General features: G+C 35.1%; 2 protein-coding genes across 2 annotated transcripts; one reads left to right on the forward strand and one right to left on the reverse strand.

Annotated features, from left to right (window-relative positions):
* The first annotated feature begins 12,026 nt into the window (after positions 1–12,026).
* On the forward strand, positions 12,027–13,186 carry LOC125218052 (ankyrin repeat-containing protein ITN1-like). The gene is made up of 2 exons (XM_048119648.1): positions 12,027–12,585; positions 13,057–13,186. Exons 1-2 carry the CDS (start codon positions 12,038–12,040, stop codon positions 13,061–13,063), a joined length of 555 nt encoding a protein of 184 aa, XP_047975605.1. The 5' UTR covers positions 12,027–12,037; the 3' UTR covers positions 13,064–13,186.
* Positions 13,187–17,315: 4,129 nt separating this feature from the next.
* On the reverse strand, positions 17,316–21,025 carry LOC125224308 (protein FIZZY-RELATED 2-like). The gene is made up of 10 exons (XM_048127690.1): positions 20,600–21,025; positions 20,303–20,425; positions 20,117–20,221; positions 19,250–19,429; positions 19,072–19,134; positions 18,756–18,950; positions 18,236–18,337; positions 18,072–18,134; positions 17,917–17,983; positions 17,316–17,685 (listed from the first exon to the last, which is right to left on the reverse strand). The coding sequence occupies exons 1-10, from the start codon at positions 21,023–21,025 to the stop codon at positions 17,672–17,674; spliced, it is 1,338 nt and encodes a 445-aa protein (XP_047983647.1). The 3' UTR covers positions 17,316–17,671.
* Between the last annotated feature and the right edge of the window lie 398 nt (positions 21,026–21,423).

Raw genomic sequence — 21,423 nt, forward strand, 5'->3', positions numbered from 1 at the left:
ATGAAGCATAAGTGTGTGCGTGTGGTGGGTTCTTGAAAAAGGTAAAGTAGATATTTTCTTTTCCTATAAAAATATATTCCCTCCATCTCAATAAATATGAAACATTTGGTTTCCGGCACGAGATTTTATACAGTGTTGTTTTGTGAGTTGATAAAGAGAGAGTAAAGTAGGAGAGAGGGAAAAGTAGAGAGATTGATGTTTCCATTTTAGGAAATATTTCATTTTTAGTAGGACAACCCAAAACGGAAAACGTTGCATTTCTATTGAGACTGAGGGAGTATCTATTAACTTTAACATTAACACACACAACACAACCCAAAAAAAAGGCATTAAACAATTGCACTAACATTTTCTAATTTCATTTCAAGTTTCTAAAACTACTAATTTCACCAATCAATAAAAATCGAACATTTGGACCTTATTTATTTCACTAGGACGCATCCTCAGTCTAGTAGGACAACCTTTAAAACATTTGACAATCAAACTCATTAGTTCATAAACTAAAGCAATTAATCAATTGGCAATTGAAAAAAAATATTCAGAATACTTTTGAAAATTCCAAAAAAATAATAACTTTTTTAATCTCTTTCTTCTTCCTTTTTTCTTTTTAAAAAAATACGGAGTATTACAAAATCAATCAAAAAAAATTACTAATATTGATAGTTTCTTATTCGAAAAATGCAATTTTTATTCCATTAAGAATTTTGCTAGAAAACAACATTCAGCACATCAGAAAAATCAGACAGAGCAATGTAAATAAAGGCACAGTCAAAAATATAATGGGAAAAGAAAAGAAAAAAAAAAGGTAATTATGGGTTATTGTCTCATTGACAACAAGATTTCGTATAAATGGAGTTATATAACATATAGAACTTGAAGGGTTTTAAAAAACATACATTCCCTCCGTCCCTATGTAGTAGAGACATTTCTTTTCGGCACGATATTTAAAAAATAATTATTTTAAATGAATTAAGTAAAAAAAAAATAAAGTAGAAAAGAAAAAGGTAGAGAGATGAAGAAAGAGTAGAGTAAGAGAGAATAAAGTACTCCCCCGTTTCTTTTTAGTTGAGTCATTTTTCCATTTCAAGAAGTTTCTTCATAGTTGAGTCATTTCTATATATGGTAACCTTTTTCTCTTTTTTACTTTACTTTCTCTAACTTTATTCTCTTTATTTTATTCATTTTATACTTTATTCTCTCTACCTTTTCCTCTCTCTTACTTTTTATCTATTCATTTAACACTTCAAATATTCATTTCTAAAACTCCGTGCCAAAAAGTTTCGCCTCAACTATGGCGAAACGGAGGAAGTACCTTAAGAAGAGACTGTTGTTGCTTTGCTTATAGTAAGATGATTCGATTATGTATATATATAAGCATGATTTTTTCGAACCTTTAAGACTGCCAGAGCTGCTTTGAGTGTATTGTGGATCGTTGGTACCATTTTTGTTCTTTCCTTCCATTTTCAAACATATCCAGTAGGATTCCATCGCTATTTCACTTTCATGCGCTTTTAATAATTGTGGCCAATTTTATTTAAACGTTTTTCTATTTTATTATAGTCATGAATCAAAATTAAATTACCCCTATGTCTGTAGACTTTTTATTTTACTTTACCTTTTAAAATAAATGTTATATATACGTTATATATTAAACTACTTAAAAATACTTTTAAAAAATCATTATATATATAGTATATGAGTCCCATTATCCACAAACCCACTCTTAAAGACCAAACCACCGAACCATAGTTTTTTATGGATGAGATTCAAAAATGTATAAATTATTTTCTCCTTCATCACCAGTCTTTTATTATTCATCCGAAGGTAAATAAGTCATACTAACACGTTACGAATATTTAACTTCATTCCAGAATATATTATTTCATTCCGGTAGGTTTTTACTTCATTATAATAGGATTATTACTTCATTCTAGTACGTAAATGCAGTTTCGCCGTCGCGTGCCGTTCTTTCTCTCTACAATATCTATCACCACCGCTACGACGCTGATATGGTGTAATAAACACATGGAATAATATAATAAATTATATGAATGAAGTATGTGTAGAAGCATTTGAAGTCCTACTGGAATGAAGTAAAAACCTTATCTAATGACGTAATAACGTTTCTGAATGAAGTAATAAATTCACTTGAATAAATTGCATTTTTTAATGTGAATAAAGTAAAAACTCATGTCAATGAATTCGAACGAAGCATATGTTGAATCATTTCAAAACCTACTTGAAGTAAGTAAAAACATGTTGTAGTTTCAATGCATTACGTACAGAATGAAGTAATAAACCTATACAATGAAGTAAAATTGACTTGTAATGAAGAGCGAAAAAAAATTACACAGCAACATATCTCATCAAAAAACTAGATCTCATGGCCCAGATTTGTTCCCTAGTTCGGTCTTTAAGAAGGGTTCGACATTGATTACAACTCTATAGTATATAGTTAAAAAGAAGAATGATCATTTAGTCATAATATAAAAAAAAAAAAGATTTCCAATATACATAAATTTAAAACCACAATATGTATATATGTATATATGTTCCAATATTTTGAGAAATCTAATAAATGATAGTATGACAAAAATTCTTAACAACAATATTATCACGACAAAAAACACGCAAATTACCAACGGAAAAATCCGTGGGTAAAATCAATTTATGTGTTGGAAAGCGGTATTACCAAGGGATATTAGCCAACGCTAATTTTTTTACCAAGGGATATTAGCCGTTGGAAAATTTTCCAACAGCAAATCCGTTGGTAATTGTCTAAGGCTTTTGGGAAATTACCAACGGCAGTTCTCCGTTGGTAATCTTTCAAAATATGTATTAACAGCATTTTAATTTTTTCTCTGAACCTATACACAATATCATGTTCTAGCCACACCATACAATCAATCAATAACAAATAAACACTGACCAAAAAAATGAAAATCTCATCATTGATAAACCTCAAAAGTATCAGTCAAAATACAACCAACATTCGAAGCAAAAATAAACATAGAAGTGTCGAGTTTCCAAGTGAGCTCATGAGATATATCAACTCATCATTATAATCAGTAGTGTGACTTGATTGTTGGGGTTGCTTGGATGCCATAAACTACTTCATCACTTCTTCCATCTCCCTTTTTTTGCTCGCGTAGTTTTTGATGCATTTCGCGCCACAATTCTTGGCGCAATTCATCTCGTATTCAAAGCTGCAAATCAACAGATTTGTGAAAGTTAAGCTCCCTTGAAATATTTTATAGTCAAACAAATAAGATTCTCGTATTAAGCTCTTGTGTCTCTGCCAACACAAACTCGTGACACAAGAACTGAGCATTGCTAATTGGAATAAATAGTTAGTAAAATAAAAGCAACAGTTATCAAAACAACACTCACATCTCCTGATTTAGATTCTATATTTAATTGCCAAGTTTTGATAATGATGATGAAATTAGATGAGTAATAATTCCTGATTTATTTGGCAGTTTTCTTTTAACTAAACCCAAAATATATGAAATAAATCTCAAAACAAACATTATAAATGTAGAAATAATTACCATCATGAACTGTATTCAAAGGAGCAGTTTATGAAAATTAATTTGGAAAACAAGAAAATGCTCAACTCATCAATTATATCGTCTCCTCCTAAATTTTAAACATTCTAGTTCTCTTGCATCGTGCTACTTCATATATAACCAATTAATGTAGATCAAAAAGAGAAAAAAAAACAAATGAATAATCTAAGGCATCTTTCAAGATGCCAGGCTATTTCATCTTCTTTATTACCACGATCTTCTTTGGTTGTGGTGCATTTGGGTAACTCCCAAATCTGTTGGCACAGATCTTGCAACTTACACTTATACATCATATAGTGGAGTGTGGGCACAGATCTTACAACTAGCAAATATTTTAGGATCATGTTGACTAAATAGTAATGTATCATTATGGGGTTTGCTCATTTGTAGGAACTAGTGCAGAGGTAGAGGACAGTATCTAAACAAAAAGCATATTAGTGACCACTTGTACTAAGATGGTTAATGTTATGTTTATATCCCAAAGTGCTGCTGCTAGACCAGGATCAGGTAATGAGTTGGGTCAATAGACAACTATCTGTCCACCATGACATATAGACAACTTAATGAGCTATACAACCTCTTGGTTGCAACATGGTCAGGCACGTAGAAACAAGAAAACAGTGGCACTTACTTTATTCGCGGATCTGGCTGCCAGACAAGGAAACTTGTCACGCTCTGCAAGAACAGAAAGAACTACTTCTGGACTTATTCATTTGGTCAATCTGCGTGACATGCGAGAAATCCATCAAAATCATACCAACTGCAGCTACTAAGAAATAAAGACCTTAGACCTCAATGTAAGTTCGCACATATAATGGTCATTAACTTAAGGCATTCAACCGCTGATAGCAGTAAAGAAGGAAAATAACCAAATATGGAGCATGGTATATGTACAAGTTCCAAGGCAAAGAATATAACTTAAAAGGTTCAATAGGGCAATGTTTTTCTCCTTTCACATCCCCCAATATGAAAGGAGAGGTCCACCAAGGGAGAATAAGTCTAGAGCATACATTTGTTTTCATCAAAACTATATACGGCCCTGTATAATTCTTTGGGGTAAGCATGATTTATTTAGCTCCCCTTATTATCTCAAACCATAGCATATAGAACATGTATTCTATAAGAGGAGATCCATTTTCTAACAAAGAATATGGATGCTTGTTCCAAGATCACTAATATTTAGGGGAAATATTAGAAACATACATCCAATTTTGACATCCTGTTGGAGCAAAATGTTAGAATAATTGAATGAACAATTACTTAAAAGCTCTCTATGATGATTAACCGAGAACGACGGAGAAGGAGCAGAAACTGTAGAGTGGAAGCGTACCTCGATCCATAACAAATTGAAAGGCGGAATTCTTTGCAGCGGCTATGGATCTTCCAAACGATCAGAGACGTCCTTCACAATAGTCTGCCGAGAGAATACAGAGATATTGAATGTTCTTCTGACGTCTGGGGACCATAACCCTAGCTTATATTTATATTAAATATAAACCCCTTTATTTTCTATTCGGTCTCTCATCAAATAGAAAATCACTTTATGGTATCTACACTTATTTCCATAACAATTAAATACACTTTAGCCCAAACTTTAATCTTTATTGGATCACTTTAATTGGACAACTAAAAGATAGCCATACACATTAAATTAGTCATGTGGAAGCCCAAATTACTAACAATCTCCCACTTGGGCAACACATGACACAAAATAAATGTGTACAAACCGAATGAGCGCTCAAAAGTGCTATCACATAGTGTATTTCCGAACAATCTTATTATCAACCATATCGACATAGGACTAAAGGGGCAGTCACCATATTTTTTCATGATTAAACCCATCAGTAATCACATATGCAAATATAATCAACAACAGATCAATTATGGAGTGTAGCATAGAAATTTCATGCAAGGTGATCATACATGCCTATTTCCAACTGGTCCTCCCAAAGTGAGATCAAACCAAAAAATAATGGACAAAACATAATACTTTAATTCTGCAGAGAATAACATGAGTTTATAACTTCATGTTCAAAACCCAATATAGAACAATAACCAAAACTACTCCCACTGAACGGAAGTACCCTTAAACAACATAACACCCATTTGAGCTACATGCCCATGAAAGACCTTGGGTGATAGTCCCTTAATGAGCGGATTTGTCATCATCAAATCCGTTCCCTTATGCTCTATATGTATTTGTCCATTCCGAACTCTTTATTTAACAACCAGGAAGCTCCTGTTGTTTTAGAATATAATACTGCAGAGTTATTGTCACAACATAACTTAAGTGGTCTTTCATTACCTTAACAGTATGCAGCCTAGTGACAAAATTTCACAGTCATATTCATTAACTAGATGCCCCAAAACAAGTTACGAATTCTGTTATCATGGCAGAAGTAGCTACAAGTGTTTGCTCAACACTTCTCCACGAAATGGCTCTACAACCAACAGACACACGTAACTTAAAATGGATCATTTACTGTATTGGCATCTAATCAAATCAGAATCAAAATTCCTAAAGATCTCTCCAAATGATCTGATTTTCTGTATGCGAGCATGTAATGCTTAGTTCTCTATAAATATCTCATAACCCGTTTTGCTGCTTCATAATGATCCATATCGGGTTATTGAAATATCTGCCCAACATATAAACAATTAAAACCAAATTGGGTCTAATACACACTTGAACACACATTAGGCTCCCAATCACCGAAGCATATGGAACCTTCTGCATTTTCTAAATCTCAAGATGTATCTTAGGGCACTGAATGAGACTAGGTTTGTCTCCTTTAGTCATAGGGGTATTTCTTTAGTCATAGGGGTATTTCTTTACTTGCAATTATGCATCTCAAATACTTTAGGCACCTTTTCACTATATCCCTTCTGTGACAATCAAAAATTATTTCTTTCGATTCCAAATACAAAAGAGGCTTCCCCAAGATCTTTAATCTCAAATTTTTTCGCGAGAAAATTCTTGGTGTTAGTGCAACATATCCTTATCGAAAATTATTTCTTTCGATTCCAAATACAAAAGACGATGCATTTTCTCCCACTGAACTTGTGATACACACAACCATCAATAACATTCTTTCTGAATCCAAATGAAAGAACTACTTCATAAAATTTGTGGTACCATTGACGAGAGTCTTAATTGAGGTTGTTGAGATTGACTTTAAATGATATCATCCGCATGAGATTGAATGTTTACAACAATATCATCTTGAGGTTCTTAATATGCTTCTTCTTCAATGATAGTAATTGATACCTAATCATTGTTAGAAGCAGTAGTAGGTGTCTATACAGACTCCTCCTCAAAAGTAATGTTCCTTAACACATTCTTCCCCTCAAACTCAACATCCTCAAGGAATACTATATTTCTCGTCCCAAAAATTAGTTCCTTTTGTGGGATCATAAAATTTAAAAACCCCTAAATTTTTCTGGAAGACCAAAGTGAGAATATATGCTACAGTCTTTAATGCCTCTCCCTAAAGTGAATGCGACAAGGAAGAATGATAAATCATACTCCTTCACATATCTTTAAGAGTTTTATTTCGTCTTTTAGCTACACCACTCATGCTAGGCGATCCCGACATGGTGTACAAAACGACGATCCTACACTCTTCCAAATAGAAGGCAAAATGTCTTTGACATTGTTCACCTGAGCAGTCTTTTTTCTGTCGTAGTTTCGCCACCACGGTCAGATTTGACTTTCTTAATGCCTTTGTTGAGTTGGAGCTCAACATCAGCCCTGAATATTTTGAACTTGTCTAAAGCCTCAGACTTTTAATAAATTAAATAGGGGTGCCCAAAACAAGAATATTCATTTGTGAATGATATAAAATATTGTTGATCATTCCAAGAAACCGAAGTGAATGAACCACAAATGTCCGTATATATCAATTCTAAAATGTATAGCTCTATTGGCACCTAATTTCTTAAGTTTGGTCTGCTTTCCTTCGATACATTAAACACACAAATCAAGTTCTGAAGATAAGTGTATTCAATATAACATATGACACAAGTCTCACAATCCTTTATTTTGAGATATAACCAAAACACTGTGTCATAAATTAACCAAATTCTAATTATTTAATTTGCTTAGTCCCTTTTGATTCAACATGTAAAGCTTCTGAATATGAAGTAACATAATTGAGCATACAAAGATTGTTATATGCACTTAAGGAAACAGTGCCCACAATACTAGAATTATTTGAAGGAAGAACTTTACTATTTCTGAATGAACAAGAGAAACCAAATTTGTCCAAAACAGAAATAGAAACCAAATTTTGTCTAAAAGACAGTACAATAAAGTATCCTTCAAAGACAGAATAATTCCAGTCTTTAATAACAATCTACAATGCCCAATAGTCTCTACTTCCACCGATTTGTCATGTCCCACATAGATGTATCTTTCACCATCAATTGACTTTCGGTAGCTCAGACAGCCTTGCACTGATAACCTTATGTGAGTAGTAGCACCAGAATCTACCCACTAAATATCATTAGGGACTAAATCCAAATTAACTTTAGAACAGACCAAAACAAGAATTGTAACTTCCTTTGCACACCATGCATGATATTTACAATTCTTCTTTTTATATCCATGTTTACCACAAAAGAAACAACTATCATTATCATTATGTTATTTCTTTTGTGATGAACCCTTATCCATAGCAGCATTCTCAATACACTTTTTCTTAATGCCCTTTACTTTATTTCTTGAGATACTGACCATATGTACAACACCAAATGCACAAACAAGTCTTTAGAATTCAAGCTTAAGTGAAGCAACATGAGACATTTTCATAATGTGTTCCCTTATGTTGCCCTTGCCATTATATACTTTATTGAGATCAAGCATGTTTGTCTCAACCTTATCGTTTTTCACAAAACGTTCCTTAATTTTGGCAAGGTATTCACTGGCCTTAGTGATATACTCAGATGCAGTGCCTCGAAAGGCTTCTGGGTTGCTACGCCTAATGATCAGTAGACTTACACGATTTGAGTGTTCCCACTTCTCGTAGTTTCTCCTTCGATAAGAAGTACTATGTCCGTAGGAGAAGTAGGTTCCCAATCCTTAACGCGTAATCCAGATCCATGCAACCCAGAGCAATCAAAATATAATCTTTGCAATCTTTAAAATTTGACCCATTCAACACTAACATATTGTTTATGTTGGAAGAAACTGCAGAAGCAGACATCATAACTTAACAAAGAACAAAACCAAAATAGTTGTCATGCTCACATAATAAAATCTAAATAAGAAGGTAACATCTCGAGGTACCAGCACAACATCCATATCAAGTCTTTTGACAGTAATATGAACTTGTAATTGGTAACCTCATTGTAGTGATCAAACACTGACAATAAGATCTGGTCAAGTAATATCCACCTTTTGGCATCACACTACTCACATGAACACTGAATAATTATCACGTATTTATCACCACAGGTATATATGTATTTCGTGCCAAACATTAATCTTCCTTTTGGCCGACTAATATCCGCATTAAAATACATACACACATACCGTCCTAACATTCGCAATAAAGAAATCTAGACAATAGAGGTTACTTTTGCAACGTCTTACTTCGACTAATCTACTTTGAATATTAGTAAAACATTACGAGGTACCGAGCACAACATCCACATAAAGTCTTTTGACAGTAATATGAACTTGTAAATGGCAACCTCCTTACAGTGGTTAAATACTGACAATAAGATCCTGTTAAGTAGCGTCCACCTTTTGGCATCACACTTCTCACAGGAAAACTGATTAATTGTCACGTATTTATTACCACACGTATATGTGTATCTCGTGCCAAATATTAATCTTCCTTTTGGCCGACTAATATCCGCATTAAAATACACACTCATGAGTAGAAAATAAGGAACATGAGATGTACCCAAGAATTTGAATTTAAAAATTCAAAACCAAATACAAACGCTCGCAAGGGAGTCGTTTATAATTTTCTGGAATACAGTGGCTAGCCAACGAGTCACTGGGTTCGCGTACCTCGCGAACTCAACAAGTCGCTGAATCCTGACGGCCAACCCTATAACTCCCCAGCAAATCGCAAATTGCTGACTCCTAATGGGATTTCATATAATTTTTGTTCAAATCCGATTTTTCATTAAAATCGATAAAATCCAAATTTTGATGTTTTCCAAGAACGTAACCAACAACCATAAACAACCAAAAGCAACACCAAAATAACAACCAATTAAATCTACAAAACATAAACCATAGATTTATAGATTCACCAAAACATGCAATAGAGAAAACCTTAATCGCCAAGCAAGAATACAGTTTGCGATATTCTAATTCGAAACAGAATCAATGCATAAACGAACACAAGCGAAACTGTATTCTCATTTCAGATTCAAATTTTTCTATTTTTCACAAAATTCGACTTATCGTATGCGTGTGCTTGAATTGAAATCAATTCCTAAGCCAAAGACGTAACTATGCAAATGATCATATAACAAAGGCAATCATTCAAACTTGGTAAGTGTGCATAATTCTTTACCATATTGGATGAATTTATTAACATAAGGAAATTGTCAGAAGAATAATCACAATGAATTCACCAAGATTATAATGCAGCACCTTATTTGAATTCTCAATTCTCGGCATCGCAAAAGAAAACCCTAAATTTCTTCTCAACGATTTCTAATATAATCCAATAAATTTCACATGGATCTCAATTTCACATGGATCTCAATTTCTTCGCATAATTAAGAAATTAAAACATAAATTCATGAACCTGATTAGGCATATCATACACGACGCCAACACTCTTGCGTGTATTATTCATAAAACAAAACCCTAATTCTCCTATTCCCAATTATCAGAGAATCATCAATAGAGTGGCTCTGATACCACTTGTTAGAATAATTGAATGAACAATTACTTAAAAGCTCTCTATGATGATTAACCGAGAACGACGGAGAAGGAGCAGAAACTGTAGAGCGGAAGCGTACCTCGATCCATAACGAATTGAAAGGCGGAATTCTTTGCAGCAGCTATGGATCTTCCAAACGATCAGAGACGTCCTTCACAATAGTCTGCCGAGAGAATACAGAGATATTGAACGTTCTTCTGACGTCTGGGGACTATAACCCTAGCTTATATTTATATTAAATATAAACACCTTTATTTTCTATTCGGTCCCTCGTCAAATAGAAAATCACTTTATGGTATCTACACTTATTTCCATAACAATTAAATACACTTTAGCCCAAACTTTAATCTTTATTGGATCACTTTAATTGGACAACTAAAAGATAGCCATACAAATTAAATTAGTCACGTGGAAGCCCAAATTACTAACACAAAATAGTCACAAAATATTGTATCCTATGAAAGCGTTTCACAGGTAAGAGATTCAACTTACTAGAAGTTGTTCGAGTCTCCTTGTTACAAACTAAAATTCTAACTATAAAGTTTAATTAATCTTTAGTTTGTCGCTGTATCGGAAAAACCGAGCATGCCTTGGACGAAGCTAGTGGACACATCTCAACCGCGCGCGAACGTTGATTTTCTATTATTCCAAATGTAATAGTATATATTTTAAATCTAGCCGTATGAGTTAGTTATTGATGTGTGTTTCTAACTCTTATAAAAGAAGTTCAAATTAAGCACTACCTCGACAAATATATTTCCCAATTGTTTTTATCGATTCTTGAATTTTTGTTACTTATTGTGGTGGGGTCGTGGGGATAGCCGCCATGCAATTAATAGTAGCATGCAACTTGCAATATTGCACTAGCCAACTTGTTTGTGCTTCTTTAGTGTATATATAGACTTCTCAAATGTATATATTATGGAATAGTTATTTTTATCTAGTTGGGTTTTGTGGTCCTTTTTGAGCTTCCTCTTTTGAATATAGATCCATGGATATAATTTGTAAACGAGAAGTAGGAAAATAGGCAGAATCTTCTTTTGGGTGTACCTATATAGGTCTTTTTTTAAGTTTTGTCTAGAATTGTAATCGATTATTGTGTAGGTGAATAAGCATAGCATATATAGGAGAGATCAAATGGAAACTTGTTCCTCCTATATATACTTTTAGTAACTCTATTTGTGTAATAATTTTCATGTATATAATCGTATTTATATGGTAATATTTCTTTACATATTATAATATATACTAGTGCTTTCATACAATAATTACTACTATTATTTAAACATTACACAATAATATTTCATTTTACACTTTTAGTATATATATAGATTCAATGGATCCGGCCTTGTGATACTTGAGAGGGCAAACTTTTCTTTGGTCAATCTTAACATCTAGCAGAAGAGAAATGGGATGGGTCTTTGTTCATACATTTCCTAGGGCTTTCTTGCAAGAGAGAAACAAAATGGTCATGCACTATATATGGAAATGCATCATGTGTATTTTAATAACAATAAGAAAAATAAATTCAAGAAACTAGAGAAACAAAGGCACTAGAGAATGGTTGTAGAAGCACTAGAAAAGAAACTCTATGATGCTGCATCTAAAGGGGATGAAGCAACATTTTCACAACTTCTCCCACAAGATCCATATCTTGTTGAAACACTTTCATTTCCATCTTCAATAAATATTCTCCACATAGCAACAATGCATGGACATATATCCATGGTTGAAGAAGTGCTTAAGTTTAATCCGAGGCTAGTGCGGATTTCCGTCTCTCAAAAATCATCGCCTCTCCACATTGCAGCAGAAGCAGGGCACGTAGAGATTGCCTCGAAATTGCTAAGGGTAGCCCCGCAGATGTGCTGGTTGCGCGACGACCAAGGCATGAACCCGATTCATCTTGCAGCCATGAACGGGCATGTCGAGATTGTACAACATATCCTTCACGAGAGTTGTTTGCCTGCGATGGAGAGACTGGATCGCGGGCAGACTGTGCTGCATTTGTGTGTGAAGCATGGTCAGCTTAGGGTTTTGGAAGTTTTGGGAGAGCTTGTGTGTGCAAAGGATGATGATGGGGAGACATTATTACATTTGGCTGTTGTGAGGTAATCATACACCAACTCTTTTAATTCTTGTATTCCTCATTTGAAATACTACGTACTACCTCCGTCCCACTCAAGATGTCCACATTCTTGATTGACAAGGAATTTTAGAAGGAGTCGTTAGGTGGAGTAAGTAGAGGGAAAAAAGGTAGTTGAATATTTTTAATAAGGATAGATGACTGAGGGATTAATTTCCAAATATAGAAACTGCACATTGAGTGATGCAAACTAAAAATGAAAGATGAACATCTTGAGTGGAGTGGAGGGAGTATAGTCTTCTTTTGCTAGCTTGAGTTTGAAGTCAAGATTTAGACACCTACATACATCCTTGTCGATTGTGGGCTTTTGAAGCCGACAATCATCACAAAACCCTAATCGAATATTGACCTTGAATGCACGTTAAAAATCTCAATTTCAAACTCGTAGTATTTACTACAAATCGAAATATTGAACGTTAAGATTATTCCGTTTCAGACTATAAAATACTTGGTGGACAAGAAAAGCATAGAGAAGCATCACGAAACTCTATGGGCAAAACAGCCCTCCAAATCTTGAACGAGAGTCCTCCAAGAACCATCAGCGCCGCCACATACTCAAAGATGAGAGATCACTTAACAAATCTAAAGAACGAGTCATTTTTCCAAGTCCTCCCGAAGATGACCGACGTGACAATGGTGGTGGTGGTCCTGATCACCACCATGGCCTTCCAGGGGGCCTCAGCCCCCTTGGCGGTGTGTGGCTAGAAGACACGTCGTCCCACAGGGCAGGCGAGGCCATGCTGGCATCCACCCAGCCCACGAAATACAGACACATGGTGCACGCCAACACCACGGCCTTCGTGTCTTCCATCATCACCATCCTCCTCGTCACCACGGAGCTCCCATCCACACACTTCTTCTTCATGGCATCTGTCAGCTACGGAGTGGCGCTGTCAGAGGTCACTCCAGACGGCAAGGGGAATCTCGTGGTTGTGACAGCGGGGGCGGTGGCCGCGAACGTGCTTGGTGTGTTGTCGGCGTATGTTGTTGTAAGGAAGTTGTATCTGTCGTGGAAGAGGAAGAAGCGGCTGCAGCACGATCTTGCTACTGATGGTTTCATACGACGTGGTTTTTATTGGATTTTTCAGCAGTTGGAGAGGCGAGGGTTTTCGAGAGCCGATCGTTGATATAAAGTCGATTTTTCTATTGAGTCAACATCTTTTTTTTTTTAAGTTTGACAAGTTGTGAGGAAATTAGCTAGGGAGATTTCTTCCATTGGAATCAATATTAAAGTATGTGGGACAGTACTTAGATTTTGCACGGTTTTAGAAGGTAATGTTGTATGAATCTAATCATATTTTGTTTATTATTAGGCGTTTTTAAATCTACTTTTCTATTATTTTGCTATTTTGACCATTTTTTGAAGAATGTTTAAAATAAGGTATTAACGCATTTCTGCCTTAATAGAGGCGTTTCATTTTCTACAATCGTTTTAAAAAAATAACAATAAATAATTATAAAGGAGAAAAAGTAAAATAAGTCTTAATTTACTTTTATCCACTTTAACTATTTATTACTCCCTCCGTGGTAGTTGAGTCATTTCATTTTCTGCACTCATATTGGATAAATGGTACTACCTCCGTCCCCCAAAATTTGTTACACTTTGACCCGACACGGGTTTTAAGAAATGTAATGGAAAGTGAGTTGAAAAAGTTGGTGGGATGTGGGTCCTACTTTTAAAGTGTTAGTATTATAATAAAATGTGAGTAGGAATGAGTTAGTGGAATATGAGGTCCACTACCAAAAATGGTAAAAGTGAAGTGTATCAAATTTTCAGGTACGGACCGAAATGGTAAACTGTATCAAATTTTCAGGGACAGGGGACAGAGGTAGTAATAAATAGTTAAAGTAGAGAAATAGTAAAGTAAGAAGGAGAATAACTTAGATAATACTCTTCTCTACATTATTCTCTCTCTTAATTTACTAATTTCCACTTTTACTATTTATTTTCATTTTTCCAAAACGAGTGCAGAAAATGAAACGACTCAACTACCGCAGAACGGAGGGAGTATTATTTTTCAAAATAAGTGCAGAAAATGAAACACCTCTATTAACATAGAACGAAGGGAGTACAAAATATGTGAATGTGCAGCAACCTTGGTTCGAGTCAAATTTTGCTAGTGATTTTGAAGTCCTATTAGTCTAAAATACAAACCATCCTCTTCATCTTCAAAAAAGCTTTGCATAGGTATCTTAAACGTCTCAACTGGATTTCGGTATTAGAAGTTATAGCCGTTTTACAAAGACTACGCGGAGCAGTAACGAAGCAGGCGTTCCGCTAGATTCGCGTGGAAACGAACCCAGCTTTCCGACATTAATGCACGGGAAAAACGCCGAACAGAGTCAGAGGAAAAAACCCACCCGCCTGGAATGCAACATCCTTGTTTTACGTGCTAGAATTGAACGCCCCCACAATCCAAAACTCAATTTTCCACCTAGAAAGAAGAGAAGAACGAGCAGAGGATGAGTATTCATCACAAGATTGAAGACGAGGCCTCCAATCAGCCCAATCCAATTCTAGGAGTTCATGTTTGTAGTTTTGCTTTGTTTGGACAATTTTTTGAATATTTATTTGACTTTTGTGATGAACATGAGTAGCTAAATCCTCCGTAAAATTCTATGAGGATATATAATGATTTTCAAATTCTATACCTTGGCTTATGTGGTTATTTTAATTTTTCCTATGTTTATACATTTATTTGACTGGTCACTTTATAAATACATGTGAAAATGCAGTTGCAATAACGGTACAAGAAGTTACATAGAGATGAAGTGGTGGCGGAGTGGAAGAAATTAAAAGGGGAATACAATTAATACACAATTGATGAAGTAAGATTGATGAGAAGAAAGATAGTTAAAATAGTTTTAGTAAATAGTGGAATCCACATTATTATTTGTGTTTAATAAGTTATAATGATGATCTATATTGGTATAAGTTGTGAATGAATTAATATCATGTGTAATGAGTTAATGACAACTTTTCATAAATAGAAATGCTCATATTTCTATGGAATAGACACAAATACAAAGTGCATATGGAACAAAGAGAGTAAGTAGTAATTAATTTACTCATTTAGGCAAGATACTTGTACTATTCATTTTTAGACACATCAACTAAGAAAATGATGTTTAAAGATAAATTGAGGAAATAAAGTAGGAAATTGTAAAAGTAGTAGAGAATCTTTAAACTTGAGGAAATAAAGTAGGAAATTGTAAAAGTAGTAGAGAAAAAGAGAAAAAAAATAGGAGAAAATATAAAGTTTTTGGCAATTGATTATATTTATTGATTTAGAGCAACTCCAAAGGGGAGGGTAAATGAGAAGGTAAAGCATGATAACCGCCAAATTTACCTCTTTTTTATGGAAAAACATTCTCCAAGAGAGAGGTAAATGGAGAGGTATTAGAGCATCCGCAGCGGTGCTCGTCCGTGCGTCCGTCCGTCCGTGCCGCTGGACAGAGCTCGTCCGTCCGCCGATGGAGCTCGTCCGTCCGTGCCGCTGAGCAGCCATACGTGGCGTCTTCTTATTGGCCAACGGCATTAACGTTGGCATTTTTATTTTTTATTTTTTAAAAAATTCATAAATAATTCAAAATAATACCAAAAAATAAAAAAAAAATTTGGATTCCCAAAAAAATAGAGCCGTTTATAGACGTTTTTTTTTTATTTTTGTGAATTTTTTTTAATCCCAAAATCATCTATAAATACACATATTCATCATCCATTTTTAACATCAAATTATCTCTCATTCATACTTTTTCATACTTTTTAATTTTATGGATTTTAATTACGTAATTTTTAATTTTTAGGATTTTAGTTATGTATTTTTTAATTTTTAGGATTTGAATTATGTAATTTTTAATTATTTTATAATTTGTAATAGTACTCCGGGTATTTTTAATGCATTTTAATATTGTGAAAATGTTTTTATATAAATTGAATAATAGAATGGTGGGAGCTCTGTCCTTAGCTAAGAGCACGGATGTGGGTGTTGTGCTCTTAGCTAAGGACAAACAGTAAAAGTAGGTCCGGGCTCACTTCCGTGCTCTTAGCTAAGAGCACGGATGGGGATGCTCTTATACCTTTTCCCATTTTGAGGAGGTATATTTACCTCTCCATGGAAGAGAAGGTAAAATAGAAATAACTGATTTTGAGATTGACGGGAGAGAGAAGCGGCAAAATCTATTTTCATTTGCATGCATTAAGCATAAAGTACTTCATGATTACATCATTCTTTTAGTTTTCATCTAATTGATAATTTTATTAGTTAAAAAATTTAATAGATTGACTTACTTTTGTATTTACATAATCACAAAAATCTCTTTGTGATGCAATCTTTAAGTCCAACCTGTATTCTATATTCTTTTTGTAAGCATTTCATCACAAAAGAAAGAATTACTCTAAATGTTGATTTGCTGTTTGTTTAACACAGAGGATTGATTGAAATATAACCTTTGAACTAGAATGCAGTCTAGCAACTAACATTTTTAAAATATAAGCATTTACCTCTTCAATATGTCTTCTCCCCTTGGAGTTGCTTGCTTTTTAGAAGGTATATTGCACTTTTTGAGAAGGTATAAACATGATATACCCTTTTCATTTACCTTCTCCCCTTGGAGTTGCTCTTAGGTAAAAGAACAAACTGAAAACTAAAGTTTTCTAATATTTATTGATGAAAAATCTATTGGAGAACGAAATAAGCGCTCCCGTTTAGTTTATTATCTCCAGAACTCCAAGAATAATTATTTACAGAAAAATAATTCTGTTGTCTCCTGCACACTCTGGTCATGTTTCTAAAATATTAGAAACAGTAGATATTTACCAGTTTTTCTTGATTGTTGAGACTACAATCAGCTGATAAAATATTTGTAACCTTCTGCATTTTACCGCGGGACCGCAGCTCTGCGTCGTCTCTCAACTTATCTGCTCCCCGCGTTACTGCGTTTGGAGCAGTAAAATTCGTTGTGAGCAGAGCAACATGAGTAAATAAGATGAGTAATACGTAGCAGAAGATCAGCGAATTTGCGTCCTTCCAAGAGATGATGCACAGATTTCACTTTTTGTGTTCTGCAGAATGATAGGAATTTGCGATTATTAGACACCATCAGCTATAAGAGAGGATACCGCAGTTTTTGAGTAAAATCTCAGAAATGATATAGAATGACAACTTTTTAGTGATATTCGTGGAAAATTTTGGAGTGCACCGCATATCTTTACCAGGATTTGGTTAAATCATGTTTGACGCTAAAAGAGCCAAGCTAGAAAGTTTCATGATGACGAAGAAATCAGAACAGTCACCTGAGATTTTGGCAAAGCGAAAAGATTCCAGAGCAAGCGTTTCATCTCCTGATCCTGTTACGATTGTCTGCAAAGAATTTCAGCATGGAAAATAGCACAATAAGTAACAATGATGCAAACGAAAAACAAGAAACTGCTGGTTTTCCTCGATATACCTGCCCATCTGGTGAAATGGCAAGGTAGAGTACTCTGGATGTATGGCCAGTGAGGGTAGCCAACTGCATTGAAAGTTAACTCAAATTCATTAGGTGATTGCACAAAATGAAGAAAACTCAGCTGCAGTAACACTCTTTTCAGTTGTCATGCTTGATTATCTCACCTCTGACATTGAAGGATATCTCCACAAGATTATTTGGTTTTTGGAGTAGCCATGGGTGCTCACAAGTTCATTGACATTCTTCGACCACGCGAGATTGCACACCTGTCATAGCATTGTTTCGGGTCAGGTTGTCATTCTGACAATAATGACTAAGAGCTTTTGGTTGCTCAAGACCTCCTTTATTAAATTCCGTTGAACATATAAAATAATTATTTCTATAAAGGAGGATAACACAAACAAAATAGCTCTACTATAGTCATGATTGAAACCAATACAGATAGCACTTAAAAAATCACAATACAAAGGAAGTAAATGAATAGATTCATCCATTTCTTCAGTCAACTAAGGTCAAGTAAGAAATTTAAGATCCAAGAGTTTGTAGTAGATGCTATCTAGCACAAGAGATCTTTTTCATGATGCATTAGAGGATTTACTACTAGAGCCATGGCTATCATAAAACAGGTACATCAATGTCAACATTGTAGACCTGAAGTTGTCACGATAAGAACAAGAAGGTCACCTGACTTCCAGTATCCATGCTACTTAGTTTTGTATTAGTAGTTGTATTCCAGAAACGGATGCATCGGTCAGCACTTCCACCCCCGGAAGCAAGGAGTCCATAAAGATGGGGCGACCACGCAATTGCTTTTACAGCAGCAGTGTGTTCACAGTATTTTAGCACAGGCTGGGTCGAATGTTGATTCCATACGAAAAGCTATATTTCAAAGCCATATAATGTATGATTTAGTTGCTGACAACAATGAACAGGTATAAAGAGAAAAGAAGATAAAAAGAAAAGGAACTTGAAAGTTTATCAAAGGAAAATAACTACTTACTCTATCGTCACCTCCACCTGATGCTAATTCTCGATTGTCATAAGACCACTCCAATCCACAAACCTAAACCACAATTGACAGGAATCAGAAAACACAAACCCCCCCAAGATCCAGAGTAGGACAGTACTCAATTAAGTGTGAGCTGCGACCTGCAGAAAATTTCATGAAGAGCCCATACCTCATCTTTATGCCCGGTTAACTTGCTAACGTAATCTTCCCGAGCTCGTATATCACGCTGAAGAATACTTTTATCGCGGCTTCCTGAAGACAATGTGGATGAACTCCAGGCTAGGGCTCCAACTCGCTTCCGATGTCCATCCATTGTTCTTATCCTCTTGCAACGAGAAGTATCCCATAACTGCAAGCCATAGATTCAACTCGAGTCATGTACAGTGGAACCATTTGAACTGGATTCAACACAGTTCAATTTCTGTAATTAAAAAATTAAAGAAATAGCCACAACCATGCAATACAAACCACAAGTGACATTTTGAAGGTTGCAAATTTTCATCATTAAGATACAAAGGAGTTCAAAGGCAAAAGCACTTCCAATGCACAAATTTTTCATCATCCATTTAGGCAAGCAAAAAAGCCTAAGGATCCAAATGTTTGTGTGCCACATAAATTGTAAAGGAAACATCGCCTACAATCAAAATTTAAGAGCTAGGATTTTATGAAAAGATGGGATATATACATTTATGCATTTAGTAACAAATTAAGGTGGGCGATATTGGTTTATGTATTTAAGAAATGGAGTGTGAAACGCAACATAAATAGAGTAAAACCAAAAACTTAGAAGCCCTAAACCCTCTACCCCTGCAAATAGAAACTTTTATTCTCTGTATAATGCAAGAAAGTCCCAAACCAGATAAAGAGTCAAGTTAAAGTTGGAACTTTAGGTAAAGGCTTTGTGGTTCACCACAGATGCATTCCAACATATATACCGTACAACTCCCAACTCCATGTAGATAACAACATTCTAAAATAGGGTAAGAAGCGGCATAGAAGGTGAATCTAAATTTTTAGCAATAAGTTCAAAACATACTTGGAGTTTCCCATTGTTAGTTCCAACAGCAAGATGTGTATTGTGCTGAGCCCAGCGAACAGAACAGACACTATCATCAGATTGTAAATCGCACAACTTCACTACCTGCACAAAGATGCAAGAAGATCCATTCCATCATTCATGAAGGCAACCCCACCAAATATAAGATAGGAAAAAAGTCTTTACCTTGCTGTTAGAAGCATGCCACAAATAAACAGAGTTTCCCATCCCCACAGCCAGCACATTATGCGAAGACCAGTCGACGAGGTTGAGATAGAAATCATCTTCCAAACCAGGTGCATCCAGAACCTATGCGAAACAGAGATTAATTCAAGCAATACCAATTAAAATTGAGCATTATTGATGAAAGAAATCTGGTCAACAATAACCAGAATCACAATTCAAACACAGATAACCTAACAAAAAACATAGAAACGAGAAAATCCAAACCCTAGGATGAGGAATGACAATTCAATTTCCAACCTTGTAAGGAGACCTAGGAAGTTCCCTTGGGGCCTTAGCAGTAGGACCGTGAGGATCAAATCCAAACGGCGTGAGCGAATGCAGGGGTTTCTTCGTTTCGGTTTTATACTTGAAAATATTGCAATTGGGAGGACTAGTGAGGAAATCAGTAGCATTGATACTATTTCTGCTCGAGGAGGAAGATTTCTGGGGCGTGGAAGGCTGGAGGCATTCAGGGCCGAAGAGGGCGGACTTCAAGAGGTTGTTGTAGGGCGAAGTTGAATCATGGTTGGAGGTAGAATTAGGAAGATTAAAGAGGGCGAAATTGGAAGAGGAGCGGCTGGGGATGAAGCGATCCCCGTAAATTGTGCGGGAGGAAGAGGGGCGGCGGTAGAGAAGCTTCGGCGACGGAGTTTTGGAGTCGGGAGAGAACATGCTCGTTTCCATTACTGTGGAGGAGGATGATTTTCCCGCGAAATATATGAATCAGATTTTATTGATTTGCGAATTTTTATCCTATGAATAATTGAATATATAAATTTTGGCAAGTTTTTATATGGAAATTTACCTTATTTATTACACTAAAAGAGACAGCAACGACTTTATAAGATAGTGATCTGGAAATTAGATTTTGCAGTTAGGATTTATGGATATGTAATTCAGATCTTAATTTAATAATAATCAAAGAATTGCTAACATATTTATTTCTGAGTTCTGACACTATTGCTAATTAGTTTTTCAATACAAGTAAAAAATACATCAGCAAGTAAAGATATTAAAAGCAAAAAATAAAGAAGGTAATATTAAAATGTTAAAGATTCAAGATCCCCGTACGGCTAATGTGC

The sequence above is a fragment of the Salvia hispanica genome, chromosome 4 (assembly GCF_023119035.1).
Source record: "Salvia hispanica cultivar TCC Black 2014 chromosome 4, UniMelb_Shisp_WGS_1.0, whole genome shotgun sequence".
Taxonomy (NCBI): domain Eukaryota; kingdom Viridiplantae; phylum Streptophyta; class Magnoliopsida; order Lamiales; family Lamiaceae; genus Salvia; species Salvia hispanica.

What these genes read in the sequence shown, in the direction of transcription:
- LOC125218052 (XM_048119648.1), top strand. Translation starts at nt 12,038, where the DNA reads ATGGTTGTAGAAGCACTAGAAAAGAAACTCTATGATGCTGCATCTAAA.
- LOC125224308 (XM_048127690.1), bottom strand. Translation starts at nt 21,025, where the DNA reads ATGGAAACGAGCATGTTCTCTCCCGACTCCAAAACTCCGTCGCCGAAG. An exon ending in CTAACAATGGGAAACTCCAA is followed by an intron (nt 19,430 to 20,116) that starts GTATGTTTTGAA and finishes TATGGCTTGCAG; the next exon opens with TTATGGGATACTTCTCGTTG. An exon ending in CAGGTGGAGGTGACGATAGA is followed by an intron (nt 18,951 to 19,071) that starts GTAAGTAGTTAT and finishes TTTGAAATATAG; the next exon opens with CTTTTCGTATGGAATCAACA.